Source organism: Malus sylvestris, chromosome 8 (assembly GCF_916048215.2).
Source record: "Malus sylvestris chromosome 8, drMalSylv7.2, whole genome shotgun sequence".
NCBI lineage: Eukaryota > Viridiplantae > Streptophyta > Magnoliopsida > Rosales > Rosaceae > Malus > Malus sylvestris.
In genome coordinates, this window is record NC_062267.1 from 6,164,029 (window position 1) to 6,186,083 (window position 22,055).

The window sequence follows — 22,055 nt, forward strand, 5'->3', positions numbered from 1 at the left end:
AAAAAGTTGAAGGAGCACGGTTACAAAGTCGACCTCACAAAGGTAGGCCTTGGCTTCATACCTGTTGCACCTATCAAGATTTCAGGTAAAGGAAAAGACAATAAGGTTAGTACTCAACACATTAGAGTGAATGTGATGGAATATAAGGAAGAGTCGAAGCCCGTTCCATGAACTTCAATATTTGATCGCTTGGTTGGTTCAACGTCCTAAGCATTGGCATTGCATTACATTGATGGTCAAGTCTGGACTTTTATCTTCAATTGACTCGGCACAATCATCTCTCGAAGTTTCGTGTTTGGTAGACTGACCAACCCTAATGGACAAGAAAGAGAAGCTGTCTTTCCTCCATGAAGATCAGCCTTAAAAAGACTCAGAATGGTAAAAGAGTCTTCTAGAAAGAAAAAAATTCAATTTCTGAAAAGAGAATACCCCGTTGACATAGCCAATGACGATGAGATTCGAAGCCTAATCCTATCACACATGAAGCGTCTGTTAACATTGGACGTGAGTACAGATGGCCAGTTAAAGGTGAAACGACGCACGATCATACACAGAGGCCAATCCTCGAACCAACGAGCCCAAGAGGATGACGAAGAGGAGATGGTCCAATGTGTCTACCACATTACAGTTGAAGAGGCCAATGTGGATGAAGTCTCTAAAGAAGACATCAAAGAAGCTCCACCGCAACTCGAAGATTAGGGGCAGGCAATTATTGATAACTTGAAGGAACTCAATTTGGGCACAAGCGAAGAACCAAAGCCTATCTTCGTGAGTGCACTATTGAATTCGGATGAATCGGAGGAATACCACAAATTGTTGCTAGAGTACAAAAGACATTTTCGCATGGACATACAAAGAAATGCTATGTCTGGATCTCGTCATCGCTATACACCACTTCGCAGTCAAGCCGGGGGTATGACCGATGAAGCAAGCTCAGTGGCGTTTTCGATCGGAGTTCATCCCGCAAATTGAAGCTGAGATTGATAAATTGATCGAGGCAGGTTTCATTCGAGAAGTACAATACCCTAGGTGGATCTCAAACATTGTCATTGTTCATAAGAAATCAGGACAAATCTAGGTTTGCATGGACTTCCGTGACTTGAACGATGTTTGGTCGAAAGATGATTTTCCTCTCCCAATCATCGAAATCATAGTGGACGGGACCACAGGCCACGAAGCGTTATCTTTCATGGATGGTTATTCAGGTTACAACCAAATAAGAATGGGACCAGAGGATGAAGAGTCAACTTTTTTTCTCACCTCGAAAGGTATCTATTGCTACAAGGTGATGCCATTTTGGCCTAAAAAATGTCGGAGCAACGTATCAACGTGCCATGCAGAAACTCTTTAATGACATGCTTCACAAGAATGTTGAATGTTGTGTCGATGATGTGGTAGTCAAAACCAAAAAATTGACATATCACTTGATGGATTTGCGAATAGTGTTCAACAGGCTTCGAAAATACAACCTTAAAATGAACCTTTTAAAACGCGTATTTGGTGTTATGTCAGGGAAGTTCCTCGACTTCATTGTCAAACATCGTGGCATTGAGGTCGATCAATCCAAGATCAAGGCCATCTAAAGTATGCCATATCCAATGAACCTACGTGAGTTGAAAAGCTTGCAAGGACGACTCGCCTTCATCAAACGGTTTATTTCTAACTTAGCAGGGCGTTGTTAACCGTTTAGTCGACTCATGAAGAGGGATGTTCCGTTCATGTGGGACAAAACCTGCCACAATGCCTTTGAAAGCATAAAAATGTATTTATCAAATACACCTGTCTTAGGGGTGCATATGCCTGGAATACTGCTTAGATTATACATCGTCGCTTAGGAAAGTTCATTTGGAGCACTCTTGGCGCAAGAGAATGAATCCCAGAAATAAGAAGCGATTTACTACCTCAATTGGACTCTCACTGGCGCTGAGTTGAACTACTCCCCAATAGAAAAAATGTGTCTTGCCCTTGTGTTCGCCATCCAGAAGCTCAAACATTACATGCATGCATACACAATACACCTAATTACATGGGCCGACCCAGTTAAGTATGTAATGTCAAAGCCAGTCTTGACAGGGTGACTGGATAAATGGGCGTTTCTTCTGAATCAATACGAGATTATCTACATCTCAGCAAAGGCCGTCAAGGGGCAAGCTCTAGCAGACCTCTTGGCAGACCACCTGATCCCAGTCGATTAAGACGTTTCAGATGACCTATCAGATGAAAAAGTGTTTTATGCCAATCTCTTTCCAGCATGGATAATGTTCTTTGATGGGTTAACACGAGCATATGGAACGGGGGCAGGCGTGGTGTTTGTATCACCACAAAGACAAGTTTTACTTTACTCTTTTTGCCTAAGTGAGTGTGTTCCAACAATGTCGCAGAATACCAAGCCTTGATCATTGGACTCCAAATAACAGTAGAGATGAAGATCCCGATGCTAGAGGTATATGGGGATTTTAAATCAATCAGCTCTTAACCGAATATAAAGTAAGAAATGATGATCTTGTCCCATACTATCGGTTGGTTATGCAACTGCTTCAAAGGTTCGATGCCATCACACTATAGCACATTCTAAGGAAGGAGAACCAAATGGCAGATGCTCTTGCCAACTTAGCTTCAAACGTAACGCTGAAAGAAGAAGAAGTTGTAAACATTCCAGTTTTCCAGCAGTAAATGATCCCGTTCATCACTGAGTTAACATTAGAAGATGCAAATATCATCTATGTGTTTCATGTTGATATAGAAGAATGGAGGTAACCATTGATTGACTACTTGGAACATGGAAAGCTATTGGACGATCTCAGGCACCGTACGGAAGTTAGACAATGAGCACCTCACTTCCTTTACTACAAGAAGACGTTTTATCAACGTTCTTTTGAATGAATGCTTCTCAGATGCTTGGGAGAAGAAGAAGCCAGCCAGGCAATGAAATAAGCTTATTCAGGAGTATGCGGAGCTCATCAGTCCAGACCTAAGCTGCATTTCTAATTGAAGAGAATGAGATACTATTGATTGACCATGGTGAATGACTGCCTTAACTACAAAAAAATGTGCAAAGCTTGCTAATTTCATACATTAGCCGTCAGAGCCATTACACCTGACTGTTGCTTCATGGCCTTTTGACGTATGGGGTTTGGACATCATTGGACCAATTTCACCAAAGTCGTCCGTGAGGGAAACCTACATTTTGGCAACGACAGATTACTTTTCCAAGTAGGTGAAAGCTATTCCACTGAAGAAAGTAAAGAAGAAGACGATGGTTTATTTCATAAAGGCGCATATTATTCATTGATATGGTGTTCCCCGTTACATAATTAAGGATAATAGGAAGCAATTCTCCAATCGCCTAATGGATAAGGTTTGCGAGAAGTTCAAATTTAAATAGCACAAATTTTCAATGTATGGTGTTCCCCGTTACATAATTAAGGATAATAGGAAGCAGTTCTTCAATCGCCTAATGGATGAGCTTTGCGAGAAGTTCAAATTCAAACAACACAAGTCTTCAATGTATCACGCCCCAGCCAATGACATCCTAAAAGTATTTAACAATACTCTATGCAACCTCTTGAACAAGATTGTTGGCAGGACCAAGTGAGACTGGCACAAGAAAGTAAGCGAAGTGCTTTACACATACAAGACGACGCACCAGACTTCTACTTAAGCTACACCGTATTTGCTCGTGTATGGCGTGGAGGCTGTTTTGCCACTAGAAAGCCAAATTCCCTCACTAAAGATGGTTATACAAGAAGGTCTGACTGATGAAGAGAATGCAAAGTTGCATCTTCAAGAGTTGGAAGCACTGGATGAGAGAAGGCTCGAAGCTTAGCAGCACTTAGAGTGTTATTAAGCACGACTCTCTAAGGCCTTCAACAAGAAAGTTCGCCCTTGTTCTTTTCAAATTGGAGATCTTGTCCTTGCATTGCGTAGGCCTATCATCATGACAGACAATACAGGAAGCAAATTCACCTCGAAGTGGGATTGACTTTACATAGTACAAGAGGTTTACACAAATAGTGCTTATAAGATCGTGGAGGAAGATGGCTTAAGGATTGGCCCTATAAATGACAAGTTCTTGAAGTGATACTATGCCTGAGAAAAAAGACATACACTTGGCCCGCAAGAGCATAAAATGCGTACGGCCGAAGAAAAAAAATTGAACTACGTGATAACTTGATCTTTCCCCAATCAAGGGTACGTAGGCAGCTCGAACATTCAACTTCGAGTTCAATCACATCAAAATAAGAAAATAAGGGTTTGTTAAAGGTTCGACTAATGAAAGTCAATTTTATTACAAAGGTAACAATAAAAAAAAGAAAAAAAATACATTAAAGACGCTACTAAAAAAACTAAGTCCAAGCCATGTCGCTGAATCATGAGCAAGCCTTCTAATGTCTTCAATGCATTGGTGTCTTCCACGAACAAATAAGTGGTAAGAGCAATGTTGAAGCAGAGAGTCTTGGAGGCGGTGCAACCATAAGTGCAAATGATACATCATCTTAAGGAAAAACTTCAGCTAAAAAAACTACCACTTCTGCCTGAAGGACATATAAGGCAAATGAAATAAAGCTTATTTATTGATATCTCCAAGAAATTCTAGATATGTGCATACACATGAGTTAAAACAAACAAACAAGAAACGTTGCTCATGTGAAGCCTCAGTACTTGGAAGAACCTCAGAAGGGAGAAACACTAGAGATTGATCATGTGATGCCTCAATACTTGGCAAAACTCCAAAAAGAAGAAGCATCAAAGGTTGATTATTTGGAGCCTTAATACTTGGTAAAACTCCAGATGGCAAAGGCAATATGTGCCTTTGATATAAAGCCACAAACCTCAGATGATCACTTTGAATCCGACTTTCAGATTCCTGCAGCTGGTCAAGCTTTCTTTTCATGTTCGTTGAATAATTGTTTGTAAGTATGTGCAGCTTTCTATTTTTGTACTTGAACCCTCTGATCTCTTGTCTAAAACTTGCCACCTCAGCCATCAATGATTCAACTTGACGAGTTCGAATAGGTAGGCGTTGACCCATATTGGATACAAAGCCCGCACACTAAACACTGAAAGCCAGATAATCTTGAATTGCTAACTTATCGGACCGTTTGGAAAGTATCATGTTATCCTTGGGGGTGAGAAGATTCCTAGCTACCACTGTAGCGCTTATGTCATTCTTCATCACAAAGTCCCCAACTGTAAGATGACCATTAAGGGATAAGAATGATAGGTGCCATATGTTGTCTTGAGAAGACATATTTGCATCTTGCACAACATTCAAATCAAAACGAAGGTTAAATAGGCAAGCCATTTTTCAGAAATGATAAAGGAAAAGGAGGTCAAATAATCTTAGAAGTACAAAAAGGGGAAATTTCTACAGGTAGCAACTTTCTAAGCATGCTTTTGAACACAAGTAATGCCTCTACAAAAGAAGAGGCAACATGACCATTTAATCAGAAATCGGAGAGACACCGCTATCTGAATTTCGAAAGCTGGATTTTCCTAAATAAAATTTGTCGACACTTTTTCAGATGCAATCTCAGCTTTTCGGATATCATGGGAAACTTTGTAAAAAATCTCTGACAAAGTTGAAAATGCGTGAATTTTGTTCCAGCCATTGTCGGTGACAAGAGAAAAGGAACATCACCACTACTTGCTATTGGGAAATCCCTATATATGTCAATCTTCACCCTCTATGGCAAGGCAGGCTTGCAAGGATGCCTAACTCTTCCTTTTCTTTGAGAATGCATCTTCAACAGGGCCACTTGTTCAAAAATCGAAGAGGTACCGCTCTTTGAATTTCAAAAGCCGAATTTTTCTAAATAAAGTCTGTCAGTGCTTTTCAGACACAATGCAACTTTTTAGATATCATGGGTAACTTTGTCAAAAATCTCCTACAAACTTAAAACGTATGAATTTTACTGTTCCAATTACACCATTGTTGCTGACAAGAGTAAAGGAATAGCACCACTACTTGCTATTGGAAAATCCCTATATATGTCAACCTCTCATCCTCCATGGCTAGACAGACCTGGAAGAACGCCTAACTCTTTCCCATATTTGAGAATGCATTTCTAATAAAGCATCTCTAAATACTCAGTTTACTTCCTCTTCGAGAATACCTCTTCAACCGAGTCACACCAGAGCAAAAGTATCTCATATCATGCTTTTTCCCTATCATTTTCTTTGTCCTTGTTCTTACCTGTTGGACAAGGAGAAAGAAAGCAATCCGTTGGAAGCTGAAATCAAACTTTCGATTTGGAACTAATTGCCTGGAACCTTTGCCTGGTTACTTACCTAGCATTACTCTCCAGTACTCATCTTCAACTGTTGTTAGGTCTCGAATTTCCTTGGCAAATACCTCAAAACAATTGATATGATGTTGGCTCTTTACACTGCAGCTGCCAAGCATGGGTGAGTCGCTGAGAAATGATGTTTTGAAGTACCATTCAAAGGAAAAGGTTGCGCACCACTTCTGCTATGCAAAAAATTGAAGTATAATGATCAATGATGAACCCACCGTACCCAACCATAGTCCCGAAGCTCGCCGACAATACAAGGACGATTTTGAACAACGGTAACGAGCAACATGTCTCCATTGCCGCACTACAAAACCTTCAGGTCTGGCTTTGGCCGCGTACCTATTTTCATCAGGGTAGTTGAATTGGTTGAGATCACATTTACAGAGGAACCTGCCAAGAGCAAAAAAAAAAAGCCAAGCAAAAAAGAATGCAGCGATGGCAACTTGGTCATCTTTAAAACAATTGGCAAAGGAAACTGTAAGCTCTTGATCTGAGCTCGAGCACAATGATGGGTTGGAATAAATCATTACAGCACGACGCCCTTCCCTGTAGAATCGCATAATCCAGACTGAGTAGTCTAAGTTAAATCCAAGCTTAGTATTGTTGGTTTAATCGAAGAGCTCAATAAGCTTCAATAGTCTTTTGTTGGCACCATTGCCGAAGAGCAAAGCCTCTCGCTATGCAACATCGTCAAATCGCCACTGTAAAACCCCACCCCCAATTTTAAATTGCAATTTCACTTTATCCCTAAAAGTTATTGAATGTGCATTTTGGTCCCCTTATTCTTAGCCAATCCGGACCCACCTTTTTAGATTCTTTTTCTCACTCTGTTTACCACAATGCACCACCCTAAACTAACTCTCTCTTCCCTTCACCCTAAGTCAACCTTCTTTTCTCTCTCTCTCACTTTCAGCTTGCGCTCTCTACTCAGTACTCTCTTTCGCTCTAACTCTCATCTGTCTCATTCCATTTTTCCCGATCGCACCTACGCACCCAACTACCCACCCGAGCCACCCCGTCGACGTCTCAGCACCACCACCATCTTTGTGGGCTCGCTCTCACTTTCCCTTGTCTCTGTGGAGCTCAATGAACCCCAGAAATCGAGAGTTAGCTCCGATGAACCTCGTGGGTTTCAAGGAAGATTTCGACCGTCTCCGGTCCTCCCACAGCAAACGAAAGGTATAAACACTCTCCTCTCATCTCTAATTTCATTTTTTTTCTTAATTTGTTTTTATTTTTATTTATTTAACTAAAGGGCCTTGGCCTGTTTTTGTTAGGGCTTCAAGCCTGCAAACCCTTTTAACCCTAAACCCTAGGTTGGGCCTTCAAGCTCAGGCCTGCTTGAGAACCCAGGGCCTCCAGCCCTTTTTGGAACCTTAGGACCTTAAGCCTTGGGCCGTGAGAATCTGGGCTTCCAGCCTGTTTGGGGGAAGTTTTGTTTGTTTTTTTTTTCTTTTTTCTGCGTTGCAGCAGATAGGGGGAAGAAGAGGAAAGAAGATGAAGATGGGGGAGAAGAGAGAGGGTGCCAGGGGGGAGGGGGGAAGGGACAAAGTTTTGTTTTGTTTTTTTGTTTTTTCTGGGTTGCAACAGGTAGGAAGAAGAGGAAGGAAGATGAAGATTGGGGACAAGAGAGAGGGTGCAGGGGGGAAGTTTTGTTTGGTTTTTTTTTTTAATAACCTTTCTTTATTATTTTAATATTTAAAAAATATGAAATGAATTTTTTTAGTTTTTAATAATATTTTATTAATTTTTCAATAGAAAGTGGGTCCCAAATCAAGCCACGTTAGCATTTAACTGAGAAATTAACAGAAAAACTGATGGATGTATGACATTGACACAAATTTGTAAGATGAGGTATGACATTGTCAATTTTAAAAGATGAGGTATGAAAGTGTCGTGACATCAATAGTAGAGGTAGTTTTTTGTACTTTACTCAAATATTTTTGAATCAATTCTTAATGAAAATATAGGTGAATTTTTAAAAAGCATTTCAAGTGTTTTTTGTAAGAAGAATTGGACTTGTGTTATTTGTAAGAAACACTTCAAATACTTTTAAAACCCAAAAATATTTTCTCTAAAATCAATTTTAGTCATTTTAAAAGCAGATAGGTGGTTTTTGTAAGAAACACTTCAAGCACTTTTAGAATTTAAAAATATTTTCTTTAAAGCCAGTTCTTAAACTGTGAAATGCATGTAAATTCGGCGAAAGACAGGGTTATTTTCGGTAGTCGGCAAACGTCGATACCAAAACTTACAACTCTCTCCGTCTTATTCAGCTCTTACTTTGCTAACAAAAATCGTCCGATTTCTTAAACCCTAGCACCTGAGTGTAGTGGTGAACACACAGTCGCAGAGGTCCTCTCGCTCCTCCGCTTGTCGACGGCAAAAGGTTCTCGCACCGCCGATTGCCTCCCCCTGTCTCTCCGCCAGTAAGTATTTCTTCCTCTCCTCCCTCCCAAAATTCGAAACGATTGGTCATCCCTTTCTTCTTCGTTCTTTCCGCTACATTTTGCCCTAGGTTCCAATTGCAGAGACCAGTTGAATTTTGGTATGCGCTTATGGTCGAATTCGTATTTGTACAGAACTCTAAATAGAACAGTGAAAAGATGTGTTTAGGTTACATTTGAGTGGTTAATTTCAACTCCTCGTTGATTCGGAATCAAATCGTAAATTCTTGAAAATGTTCCGAATTCATGATTAATTCAGCGTGCTTTACCTGCTCTGATGCATTTGCAAACACATTTTACTGTTTTTTGGGCATGTACTAGCCCCGGCTTGTTGACATAATTGGCAAGATATGATTCTGTTTTGACTTTTGCAGTTGGATCCGGTTGTGTATGCGCAGCAATGGCGAATAACCCTCAGTCCTCAGCTGGGCAGGTACCGAACTTTGAACCTTGTCATGGCTTAAGCAGTCAATCATATGAATTTATTTTTTGTCCTGTTTTGCAATTCACTTCCGATTATAGTAGATGTTTAGACAGTGAAAGTATTTTAAGGATGTTGAATGTTTATGTTGGCTTGTTAGGGGACAAATAACTTTGTATTCTGTCATCATTGTTGTTAAGGGCCGGAATACCTTAATCATTTCAAGTGCATAAACAAATGTGTTTTAGTAATCTTGTTTATGTAGTTTGCACCTATTTTTAATCTGTCTTTCTTTTTTGATCTCTCCTATCTATCCGGATTAGCCATTTCGTCCTCCCCCAGTTGCTTCCATGGGTCCTCAAAGTTTTGGTTCATCCCCACTTCAAGTAAATCCCTTTCCTGTTCATCTTCTGTGACTTTTTGTATTCTCTACTTCCCGGCGGACTATTAATAAGAGGTGTATGTACAATTCCCTTCAATGCAGTACCGACCAGTGGTTCCAACACAGCAAGGACAGCAATTTATTCCACCAGCTTCCCAACAATTTCAGCCTGTGGGACAAGGTATTCCTTCTCCAAATGTTGGGATGCCTGGTAGTCAAAGTCAGCAATTACAATATTCTCAACCAATGCAACCGTATCCTCTCAGGCCAAGTCAGCCTGGTCATGCTCATTCGTCACAGGCGTTGCCTATGCAATACATGCAGACAAGGCCTACTGTCCCATCTCAGTCTCAGCAACCTGTCCCACCTTTTAATAATCAGATGCCTGGAATGCCTTATTCTTCCTCATATATGGTATGTTCTCACAATGTTATCTATATGTATGTGTTTTCCTTGATTTGATGGAGCATATTTTTCAAATGTTTACGTGCATCTGAACTGTTTCAGTTTGCTCCGCCTACGTATGTCCAGCAACAAAATAATGTCAGTTCACAATTTCAGCCGATGTCTCAAGTGCAAGCACACGTTGTATCTGCCACAGGACAGCCTTGGGTGTCCTCTGGTAATCAGGGTGCAGCAGTTCCTTCACCAGTACAGCAGCCTGGCCAACAATCTTCAAGCACTCTTTCCACAGATTCTGTAAGTGCTATATGTAAAATTCAATTCAGTTACCTGTAACACCATTAAACATTAGGTTAAGGTCATCGCTTTTGTTCAGGAAACATGTTTCAATATCTCCTTTTGGTACTAATCCAGAACCCAAAAGACGTGTCATCGGCGTGAATTTCTGATTATTTCATCATCTAAATTGTCATTTTTAAATTATGTTTGTCATGTTTTGCGATGCTACACAGCCCCATGAAACAATAAGGTGCACTTAGATGCTGATACGACACTGATAATTTTGTATGAATCCTGATTTGGGAATCATGCAAACCCATTATCTTTAGTGTCAATGACAAATGAATGGCTTTTCTTATTTGTGTTGTAATTTTTACTTTCCTAAATTTCAGGCTGTAAATGTTCCTAGCCAAATACAGCAGTCTTCTTCGGATTGGCAAGAGCATATGGCGGCTGATGGAAGAAGGTAAAATTATAATTTTGTCTGCCTTTTCTTCTTGCAGTTGATGAAATATGATGCGTTGTTAACAGTGTTTATTTATTATTTTTTTTCAATGACAAACAGTTTGGTTCGTTATTTTTGAGAGTTACTTTGATTTTGTATTAGTTATTTTGAAGTTCTTCTTGACCTTATGCTTTCTTACTTGTTTTATTTCTATTTTTTATGGATTCATTTTTCTTTTCCAGATATTATTTCAACAGAAGAACAAGAGAATCTAATTGGGAGAAGCCTTTAGAGTTGATGACACCGATGGAGGTGAGTCATATTGTTGATTGGTTACCAGTAGCTTGAACTTTTGTATATAATCTCCAATTACCTGTTGAACATGCCTTTGAAATGTTTTTGTATTTGCAATTTTGCCCATAAAATTTATTGCTGTTTATGGATGTTTGAAAATTTTTGGTTTTAACTATGCTTAAATTGATTGAAATTGTTTTATGCGAATTATCCTTTTATTTGCATATGCTTTAACTGGTTTGTAGATGTCATGGCAAGTATGGAGAAATTTTACGACTGCTCTGTAAGCTCACTTTGAAGACGGGGTTTCATTTCACAAGTCAGGCAATAATTGCTATTTACATCTTATTTATCTTGTAGCTGGATGTGGTTAATGAATGCCAAGCAGTAATTGTTGCCTTTACCCATATCATCCATTATCCTTGGTGGAGACGAGTGTACTTTGGTCTATTTATTTTTGTCTATCCTCTGTGGGGTTGATTTTGTTTAAGTATCTTCTTAGAGGAGTGTTTCATATTTCTATTTGTTTCTTATTGTCTTTCCCTCTAAGTCTATGTCCGTTATTCTTGTTAGTGATTATAGTTATGGTTTTTATAAAATAAAGTATAAACTACACAGGCAGACAGCCGACCTTTCTCTCCGTCTCCCTTGTATAAGCAGTTGCATTAGTAGATTAACATGTGCATGTACCTCATGTGCACGCCCACTCAGAGAGTCACACAGAAATGCGCACCCACACTCCCACATTGATACTGCTTGTCACAGGTTTTCTTGTGGCTGTGGTATTTCTTTTCTGATATTTTTTTTTTAACTTAATTTTTTTGTTAGTACGAGAGTTATCACATAGTGGACAATATTTTTAATCTTATTCTCAATAAGGTGTCCCTGCATGCACTTCTTAGTTGTATATGACATTTTTGTTGTCTACGGATTATAAGGGCTTTTTCAACATTTCTTGTGCTACTGTCAGAGGTATTAAATGTTATGTCACTGGGATTGGGTTTTTAACTTTTAACAATTATTATGTATGTGCATTATATTTGTATGTGTACTGTAGTATCATTATTTGTATGCAAAGAAAGGCCCAAAAGTGTTTCCTCGTTTTACTAGCGTAAAATGGAAGGATTTCAAGGATATGTAGAACTTCTAGCGGGTACTGTAATTTGTAATTTGCTGTCAATAAACTATTAGGAGTTCTCTCCTGCTGCTTTTTCATAGAAGTTAAGAAACTAGAGTATATAACAGTCTATCCCCTGCTGCTTTGTTGTAGTACTTTTTGTTTTCATTTTTCACCTGTTATATGCATTTGGTTCAATCTTCATTTATTTGCTTTCTACACCTGTTGGGTGTGTAATTCGCTACAGGAGGTCAGGCATCTTCATTTACAGACATGTATCGATTTCAGGTTGATTTTTTGGGGGTGGGCAGGCTTTTGTACAAACTTTTTATACTGTTATTTCATTTTCTAGTGAACCTATTCTTTTTGACTGATTATGCTCGACTTTTAGTTTTCTTTCACAAATGGCTGCAATCTTTCACTAAATACTTTTTGTGACTCTAATAGAGGGCCGATGCATCAACTGTTTGGAAAGAGTATACGTCTGCAGATGGGAAAAAGTGCGTTTATTCTTATCATTCTGTTTAATTCCCCAATTCCTGCTTTTGTTTTCTAAATATGCATGTCAATGAATTTTTGTTGGGCCCTGTTGTTCACTATTAATTTTTGAATGACTGATGCAGGTATTATTACAACAAGGTTACAAGGGAGTCTAAGTGGACAATTCCAGAGGAGTTAAAGGTTTCATATCATTGCTTGTTTATTCTTTTTCTCCCTTTTATTTGTAATTTCCTTACACTATGAAGTACGTGCTTCCAGTTGGCTCGTGAACAGGCTCAAAGAGAACTAATCCAAGGAACACATTCAGAAATGAATTTGACTTCTCATACCCCTCCTGCTGTTGCTTCAGCTGAAACACCTATGGGAACTAGTTCAGTTGGCCCCAGCACTTCTTCAGCCCTACCCGGGATGGTCCCGAGCCCTGTTGCAGTTACACCTGTGTCTTCTTTTTCTAATCCTTCTCCTACTGCACCTACTGGATCATCAGTTGCTTCTGGTGCAGAGTCTTCCATAACAGGTGCTGTTGGCGTTCAACCTCCTGCAGTAACTGTGACTCCAGTGCCTGCTTCTGTTTCAGGAAGTACCGGAGTTCCTCCTACTTCGGTCAACACCACTACAAATTCAGTGTATGGACTTTTTAGGGTGCTTTATTTCCTACGGTCTGTTGATTCTTCTGTGATTTGTATAATCTTCCAGTCCAAATTGGTCTTATGTGTCTCAAAAAATTACAGGAGTACTTATGAAACTGTAGCATCTCAAGATATTGCAAGTTCAGCTGCTGATGGAACTTTGACTCAAGATATCGAGGTAAGGTTTTTTTCCTTAATGGAAACATGCACGTTAATTACACCTTTTCTAGACTGCCGTAGTGAGACTGATTTTCATAGCATTTCTTTTGCCTGTTTCAAATTGTGGTTTAAAGAAATTAACAAGACCAAATGCTTATTCTTTTCCGAGAGTTCTCTATGGCAGGAAGCCAAAAGAGGTATGGCAGTTGCTGGAAAAGTCAATGTGACTCCTTCAGAGGAGAAAACATTTGATGACGAACCACTGGTGTATGCCAATAAGCAGGTAAAAACTTTAGGCTTTATTTCTTTGTCCAATTTTGTTTCATTGTTGTGCTTTTTTCTTTTCTTTTTTTTTTCTAAATTAATTTGATAATTTTTCTCTTTTAGGAGGCAAAAACTGCTTTCAAATCACTTCTGGAATCTGCAAATGTCCAATCTGATTGGACTTGGGAGCAGGTAGCTTCTTTTCCATTCTTTTTATCACTGTCTTGTATCATTAAGGAGTCTTCTTACATTTTATGAAATGTTACATCAGACAATGAGGGAGATCATTACTGACAAAAGATACGGCGCTTTAAAAACTCTAGGTGAGAGGAAGCAAGCATTTAATGAGGTAAACTTTTGGTTAATGTCTTAACTGCTTTAGAGTCAGTGCGTTCTTATGTTACATGGAAGACTAGTTTAATCTCATTGGAATCCTGTGATGCTCAAATGCCTTTCTGCTTAGTATTCAAGATGTTCATCAAGAATATTTTGACTCTTGTTTTAACCTAAAACTAATTATATGTTTTGAATTGTAGTACTTGGGTCAAAGGAAAAAACTGGAGAATGAAGAGAGGCGCATGAGGCAGAAAAAAGCTCGGGAAGAATTCACAAAAATGTTGGAAGTATGTTGTTTATAAGTCATAGTTGGTTTTGCATTTTTCTTTAACAACTTTGAAATACCTCGTACCTTGATCTTAACAAAAGACTTTGTGGTTTGTTCTTTTCTAAAGGAGTCCAGGGAACTTACATCAGCAACCAGATGGAGGTTTAGTCTCTCCCTGCATCATGCTTAGTTTGATATTGTTTTAGCCTTTTTATATGTATTTTTTTACAACAAAAAATGTTTTAGATGTTCTAACTGATGCATTTGCCTGATCAGCAAAGCTGTGAGTATGTTTGAAAATGATGAACGATTCAAGGCTGTAGAACGAGCTAGAGACCGGGAAGATCTTTATGAGAGCTACATTGTAGAACTCGAAAGGAAGGTAACAATTTGCATTTTTATTTCACATTTTCAGACTTATGCAATCCACCAGATGGAGATGTCATGTTGTACATTAGGGCTTCATATTTGACTCCAGATTTTTTATTCATAACAAAAGATTATTTTTGTAGAGGTCGCACTTGGTGCGATGGCAAGTGCCTTCGCCCATGAGCGGTAGGTCTCGGGTTCGAGACTTGGGAGCAGCCTCTCCATAAATGGGGGTAAGGCTAGCCGACATTCACCTCTCCCAGACCCTGCGTAAAGCAGGAGCCTTGTGCATTGGGTACGACCTTTTAACAAAAGATTATTTTTGTAACCGATAAAGAGAATGGAGAATTGAAAATTTGGAACCACTTGCTTTATGTATGAATTATGTTGAAGAACCAGAAATTAGGAATGGGGCATCGGGGTATCGGGTTATAGACTGGCTGTCTGATTTACCATGATCCTTAGTCCAGTCCCACACATTCCATATCCCTTCAATTTGTGACCCCTTTTCAGAATTAAGGCTATTCTCATTGGTAAAGGTTGCCTTAAATGGTTTCCTCATTTTCATTGTCCTTTCGGTGTACTAAACTTCAGAGTCCTCATGTCGCTAAATGTGCCACTTAAGTAGATATTGACAGTTCATAGATGGTAGGGAATATCACCAGACAGCAAAGTGCACATTTTTGAGTTATTTAAGTCTCAAGCAGAAGCATAAAAAAATTCTGAGATGCATTTAGTTGCCATATGTGTTGCTATTTCATTGCCATTCTCTTTTGAAGTTTGCGGATAAAAATAGGTACTCGTATGTCACAAAGGATGCCTGGCTTACTGCATAGGTTGCAATGTTTAATGTGCAGGAAAAACAAAAGGCAGCTGAAGAGCATAAGCAGAATATTGTAGAGTACAGGAAATTTCTGGAATCTTGTGACTTTATCAAGGTAAGTCTTGTAAAATGAGCAGGCACATAATTAGTATTATTTTTTTTATTTTTGTTTATATTTTTGTGATTCCTTGTATCTATAAACCTTTTGCATGGTTATTGTTCATTTGCAGGTGAACAGCCAGTGGCGGAAAGTTCAAGATCGCTTGGAGGATGATGAGAGATGCTTGCGCCTTGAAAAGCTTGCTAGGTTGCTCATTTTCCAGGTAAGTCAATCAGAAAATGATTGGTCATGTTAATTTAGGAGAATTATAAGACAGTATTTTTGGTGCAGGACTATATTCGTGACCTTGAGAAGGTGGAAGAGGAGCAAAAAAAGTTACAGAAGGTATAATCCCATATAAATGATATTTTCCTTTTCAAGTTCATGTTCTTATATTTGTCTCTGAATTCAAGGAACAATTGAGGCGGGAAGAGAGGAAAAACCGTGATGAGTTCCGCAAGCTGTTGGAAGAACATGTTGCTGATGGCACTCTTACAGCTAAAACTCTCTGGCGCGATTACTGTACGAAGGTGCTCAACCTTAAAATCGTCGCAGAGATAATGTCTAGAACAGTTGCATAGTAAATTAAAAGACAATTAATTATTTTCTTCTGCATCAGAAATTCGTTTGATATGTGCTGTCTTTGGATAGTAGGTTAAAGACTTGCCTCCATATGAAGCTGTTGCATTGAACACCTCTGGTTCAACACCAAAAGAATTGTTTGATGATGTTTTTGAAGAATTAGAGAAACAGGTGATGCCTAACATCTCATGCCTCGGTTCATTAATGATTTTGTATGGTTAATGTTAATAATACATCGAGATGTAATTGAAGGAAGTTGAGGTTCCTTCATAAAACCAATTGGCAATATGAGGAGTAGCCCAACTTCTTGTAAAAACATGCTAGGTCCCTTAATTCTCCGATGTATGATTCACTCTCAACACACAGCCTCACGTGTGGGGGTCATGGAAGCGTAACATGTGGACAACATATTGGGTGATGTGATAGCACGTGGGTTAACCTGCTCTGATACTATAAAGGAAGTAGAGGTTTCACTATAAAACCAATTGACTATATGAGGAGTCTCAACTTTTATTAGCATGCAAGGTCCCTGTAATTCCATGATGCGGGGATTCATTCTCAACAGTTTGGATGAGATGCTCTTACATGTACGTACGTAGGTTAACGATCTCACGTGCTCCTTACCACCCAAAATACTAAAGCTCCATGTGTTTTGGCTCTGTCACTGCTCATCATGTCACGTATGAGGTGTGTGTTGACAATAAAATGCCACATCGGAAATTAATAGCCTTGCATAGCAATATATTATATCACGGTCCTCTCCCCCAGTGCTAAATGATTGTGGGTTTAAAGCTCTAACTTCTACAGATAAAATACAATATTAGTTTCAGAGTTTGATTGCATTACACAACTTTGAACCTGGAATACAGCTGACTCTATATGCCTGACATTGTTTTTTCTTGTGGACAGTATCATGACGATAAAGCTCGGATAAAGGATGCAGTGAAGTCAGGAAAGGTATGTTGTTTTGAACTGTATAATTTTATAAACTTGTGGCATTTTGGGAAACATTTCAAATATCATTCATTTCTTTACCCAGGTTACCATGACTTCCACATTGGCATTTGAAGAGTTTAAGGTTCCTATTCTGGAAGATATTGGTTCTCCACCAATATCAGACATTAACTTCAAGGTAAACCCCTGCGTATTTTCAGTCCGTTGCTAGCCTAAAACTCATATATTTTTTTCCTTTCATTTGTATGCTTGAAATATAAAGGTCTGTATAATAGGAGTTGGTGGTGTTTTTTTACTCGTTGCTGGTATATTCCTACCCCCATTAAGCAAATAAAATTAGTTTGTGTGTGTATTCAAAATATGTTGAAGTGGCTCTTTATATTGTATTGTATTCAAGTTCACTGAGAATCATACAGTTTACTTGGTTGTAGCAGTATCAGTGTTTCTTGTATCTTCTTTTAGTGAAATACATTCATATTCATCAAAGGGGAGAATAAAACAGTCATAACTTCTTGGTTTGAAACTTTGTCATTTTGACCCGAGCATCTTATATCCTGATGTTTCATTTGTAGCAAGAAACCTTAAATGGTTCAGTGTACATGGTCAAGATAAAAAAGAATATCATTTGTTTTCTATGTGCTTCTTTACTTATTAAAGCTGAAGGGTTTGAAAATGACAGCCAGTAAATAATTAAACTGTAACCACTATCTTCATTTGATTTGGATTACATGGTTATGCCATCATCTGTTACACTCAATTCACGGATGCACACAGATGCAAGGATCAACTTTGTTCTGGTTTCTAAATCAACAACCGATGTGACTGTTAGTATTTACCTGTGTTGTGTATTTGAAAGTCTGCTAATACTTTTACTCCTTTTGAAGCTTGTGTATGAGGAATTATTAGAGAGAGCCAAGGAGAAGGAGGAGAAAGAGGCAAAGAAGCGTCAACGACTTGTTGATGACTTCAATAACCTATTGCACACAATCAAGGTACTGTGGACTTTTGTGGAAGAGTATGAAGTAAGTGTGATGCTAGAGATTGTATTGACCTTCTTTGTTATGTTCTTTGTAGGAAATAAGTGCTGCTTCTAATTGGGAAGATAGCAAACACCTTTTTGAAGAAACCCAAGAATACAGGTTTTTCTATTGATCTTTTACCGTAAAAAAACATTTAACATGCCTTTTTTTGTTCGAACTTTTTAGTTTTCAGAGTGAAAATTATTTCTTTTATTTTCAGATCAATTGGTGATGGTAGGGAAGTTTTTGAGGAATATATTACAAACTTACAGGAGAGGGCTAAAGAGAAGGAACGAAAGCGTGAGGAGGAAAAGGTATGGATCTTATTGTCATCTATAAGCTGTTGGTGTCATTTGGCTCGTTAATTCTTGCAATGTTAATATGCGTAGAGCTTATGCTGAAAAAGAATTTACTTTAACGCAGTGCTGCCCATATGTTACCTGTATAAAAGACAATATCTCAGAGTTTGAGCCTATGTAAATATTTTCACTTTAATTTTTTTATAGGAGTGGCATGTAATGCATTGTTATCAACTGATATCTTGAGTTGGGAATTTTTGTACTGATTCTGGTACATTGCAGGCCAAAAAAGAGAAAGAAAGAGAAGAGAAAGAGAAGCGGAAGGATAAAGAGAGAAAGGAGAAGGAAAGAGAACGTGAAAAAGAAAAGGGAAAGGACCGATCTAAGAAGGATGAAACAGATAGTGAAAATGTAGACATAACTGAGAGTCATGGGCATAAAGAAGATAAGAAGAGGGAGAAAGACAAAGACAGAAAGCACCGGAAGCGGCATCAAAGTTCCATTGATGATGTAGGTTCCGATAAGGAGGAGAAAGAGGAGTCTAAGAAACACAGACACAGTAGTGACCGCAAAAGATCAAGGAAAGTAAGTGAACTTATCTCGTAATATATTTGGCCGGTAACTTTTAAGCTATTCATGAATGGAAAATGTATGATTATTTTCCTGTTGTTGTATGGTAGCATACACCTGAATCTGACAGTGAAAGTCGGCATAGAAGGCATAAGAGAGAGCATCGGGATGGTTCCCGTCGAAGTGGTGAACATGTCGACCTTGAAGACGGGGAGCTTGGTGAAGATGGGGAAATTAAGTAAGCCCTGCCGATCTATCTTCATAGAGGTGTGAGTTTTGTGGCCTATCAGGGTCTAAACATGCCGAACATAACCAAGATTATTTTTCTTTTAGCATTTCTCATGGTTATAACTTTTACATGACGGAAATCTGATAGCTGACACTCATCACAATTAATTTTAATTGAATGCTGTGTTTGTTCAGCGGTGGCCGGAGGGCGAGTAGTAAAATTTATCAGATCTGGTAAGATTAACATAAACCTCTCCGACCACCGGAGTGGCTGAAGGGCAAGTAGTAAAATTTATCAGATCTGGTAAGATTAAGCTCTCCGACCACCGATTGATTAGTTTCTTTTGCAGTAGATCGTACCATAATTCTCAGTTTTCGCGTGTTTAGTAAATTTCGTGCGTCGTCGATTGCAAGATAGCTGAATCATATGCATCAATCTTATTGGGACCGTGTGATAGATGCGTATGGCAACTTTCGAAACGATGTTGAGTTTTCACATTAAATGCAAGGAGAAGAGAGACTCGGCAGAATAATTCTGGGGTTTAATGTTGTATGCCGGTGGTGGTTCGGATATCTACATCAACTCGTTTACCCTATGGGTTAAAATGCTTATTGCCTCTTCCTGTCACGCTGTTTGCTTTTGTTTCTCTTTTGTCCCCTGCAGAAAAAGAAATTAACCTTCCTAATCCTTGCACTCTGTCTGTGTGTGCATTTATATTGGCTCGTGTGTGTAATTTGTTATTTTTTTTAAACAAACAATATTATCTACAAAAGAGGAAAGGGGGTGGGGTTTACCCTCACAATAGGCTAGCAATAATGTGGTTTAAAATTTACTTTGACGAGAATCGAACTTAAGATCTTTCGCTTACAAATAAAGAGGAATATCATTAGGCCGTAATACTAAGTGGCATTATACTCTCTATTATAGTCATAAAACTATCAGTCAATAAATAATCAAGAGAAATTATTTATTTATTTATTTAAATAGTTAGCATTGTTTACAGAGAGTAAGTAGGAGTTCATTTCTCCCTTCATAAATTTAGGAGCTCCAAGATGATTCTCTATCACAGAGGGTGGATAGTGAGCATGATTGGAGTCCTTTTTTTTTTTTTTAAATCCTCTCTAAATTCTAGTTTAGAGCTCATTGGAGATGCTCTTAAGTGTTGCTTAGCAATAAATCCAGACGAGAAATATTTGGTTTGTTGCATAACAATCATTTCCGCATTAAGATAAATTACAGTTTGACACGCACAATTTCAGGAAAATTTTATTTGAACCTATATAACCTATCTCTACATCCAGCTTATTTTTTATACCCATATTATTTTTTTATCAAACTATTAATCTCTCTTTAAACCCAAATTTACTATCAATACTACCCTCACCGACTCAATTCAATATGCAAATTTATACACCCATGTTTTCACATTAGAAGCTACCCGGATCAGTCTCATGAAGATCCATGTTAATTAAATCCATTAATCTAATTAAACATAGTTGCCATGAGATAATGAGAGTCAAACCAAATTAATCAAACCCTAGTTAGTTTAACAAATGCATGCATATTTTGCAAGCTGACTTGTAGTACTGGGAATAATAGCTAGCAAGCATGCACGGAAGTTATAAACTGAGAAATGGAAACTCTTTCAGAATATATAAAATAAAATAATAAAAAGATCAAAGGACTAATTATAAACACTCAATAGTGCAAACAAAATGAAACGAAGTGCAATGATTGTCATGTTCTCACATGATTGCAGTGCATCTACATAGCAAGACTACTAATTAAACATGAGTAACATCTAAACGTGTTAATTAAAGAATTAAAAGAACTTTAATTACTTAATAAAATGGATGGTTAAAATTGAAGAAAAACAATTGATTTAGAACTAGGTGTTGTTCTTGATCAGTTTCTACTTCTTGTTTTTGGCAGCAGTAGTAGCAGAAGTAAAAGCAGGTTTCCTGCAAGTGATGAGTAGTGTTGGAGATGGTGATGGTGGTGATGGGGTTGGTGGATGGTGGTTGTGGTATTGATGATGACGATGATAAAGGTCTATGAGAGCATCTTAGGATTTTTGCTAGGAAAGAACGTAAGAGAAAGATTACGTGATGGTTAGGGTTTGATTATTGGGTGGGTTTATTGATAAATTTTATTTTTATTATTAATTTCATCTTGTACTTAATGGTAATTATGCAATAGGATAGTAAAGATATTTCATATTTAAAGTATAAGTTGGGTGTAGAAAGAGGTTATATGGGTTCAAATAAACGTTATTTTTGTTGTTCTATGTCACTTCAATATACGTGTGTTAGTTTATGAAATGCGAGTTTGAACTAGTGACTCCTTTAATTGTAAGGAGCCAAGTAGTAATCTATATGAGTTGTGGTAACTAGACTTGTAAACAAGTCGGGTTTATCGGGTTTGAGTCGGGTTCAATCCGACCTGTTAAGTTAACGGGTTACCCGAACCCAACCTGTTTCACCCTTTTCATTCGTTAACATCCATTAACAATTATTATTATTATTATTATTATTATTATTATTATTATTATTTTGCATAGAGTTTATTTGTTATTGTTAAAACTTTACTGAAATTACTAAAACATCCTCAACTAACGGGTACTGACAGGTGCTAACAGGTTGACCCAAAGTAACCCGTTATTTAACAAGTTAACGGGTTCACCCGTTAGCGACCCAACCCGTTAAGCATCCATCCAAATACTAATATTAACGGGTGAGGTTCAAAATGCCACGTCTAGTGGTAACCAGAAATATTACTGGTGTTGGGGAAACAACAAATATAATGTGGACAGACAGGAGTGGCTGCAAGATCCATCAAATAGCAGGAGAGGAACTGTCAAGGCACGGGAA

At 38.2% G+C, this 22,055-nt stretch overlaps 1 protein-coding gene across 1 annotated transcript; it reads left to right on the plus strand.

The window, feature by feature from the left end:
- Positions 1 to 8,559: 8,559 nt before the first annotated feature.
- LOC126632212 (pre-mRNA-processing protein 40A-like) lies at positions 8,560 to 19,363 on the plus strand. The gene is made up of 29 exons (XM_050302509.1): positions 8,560 to 8,725; positions 9,118 to 9,176; positions 9,488 to 9,550; positions 9,649 to 9,960; positions 10,054 to 10,245; positions 10,620 to 10,693; positions 10,915 to 10,984; positions 12,531 to 12,583; positions 12,707 to 12,764; positions 12,843 to 13,210; positions 13,316 to 13,391; positions 13,557 to 13,655; positions 13,760 to 13,828; positions 13,908 to 13,985; positions 14,173 to 14,259; positions 14,368 to 14,402; positions 14,517 to 14,622; positions 15,467 to 15,547; positions 15,663 to 15,755; positions 15,824 to 15,877; positions 15,946 to 16,062; positions 16,187 to 16,285; positions 17,024 to 17,071; positions 17,154 to 17,246; positions 17,953 to 18,060; positions 18,143 to 18,207; positions 18,308 to 18,401; positions 18,669 to 18,971; positions 19,067 to 19,363. Exons 2-29 carry the CDS (start codon positions 9,144 to 9,146, stop codon positions 19,196 to 19,198), a joined length of 3,060 nt encoding a protein of 1,019 aa, XP_050158466.1. The 5' UTR covers positions 8,560 to 8,725; positions 9,118 to 9,143; the 3' UTR covers positions 19,199 to 19,363.
- Positions 19,364 to 22,055: the final 2,692 nt, after the last annotated feature.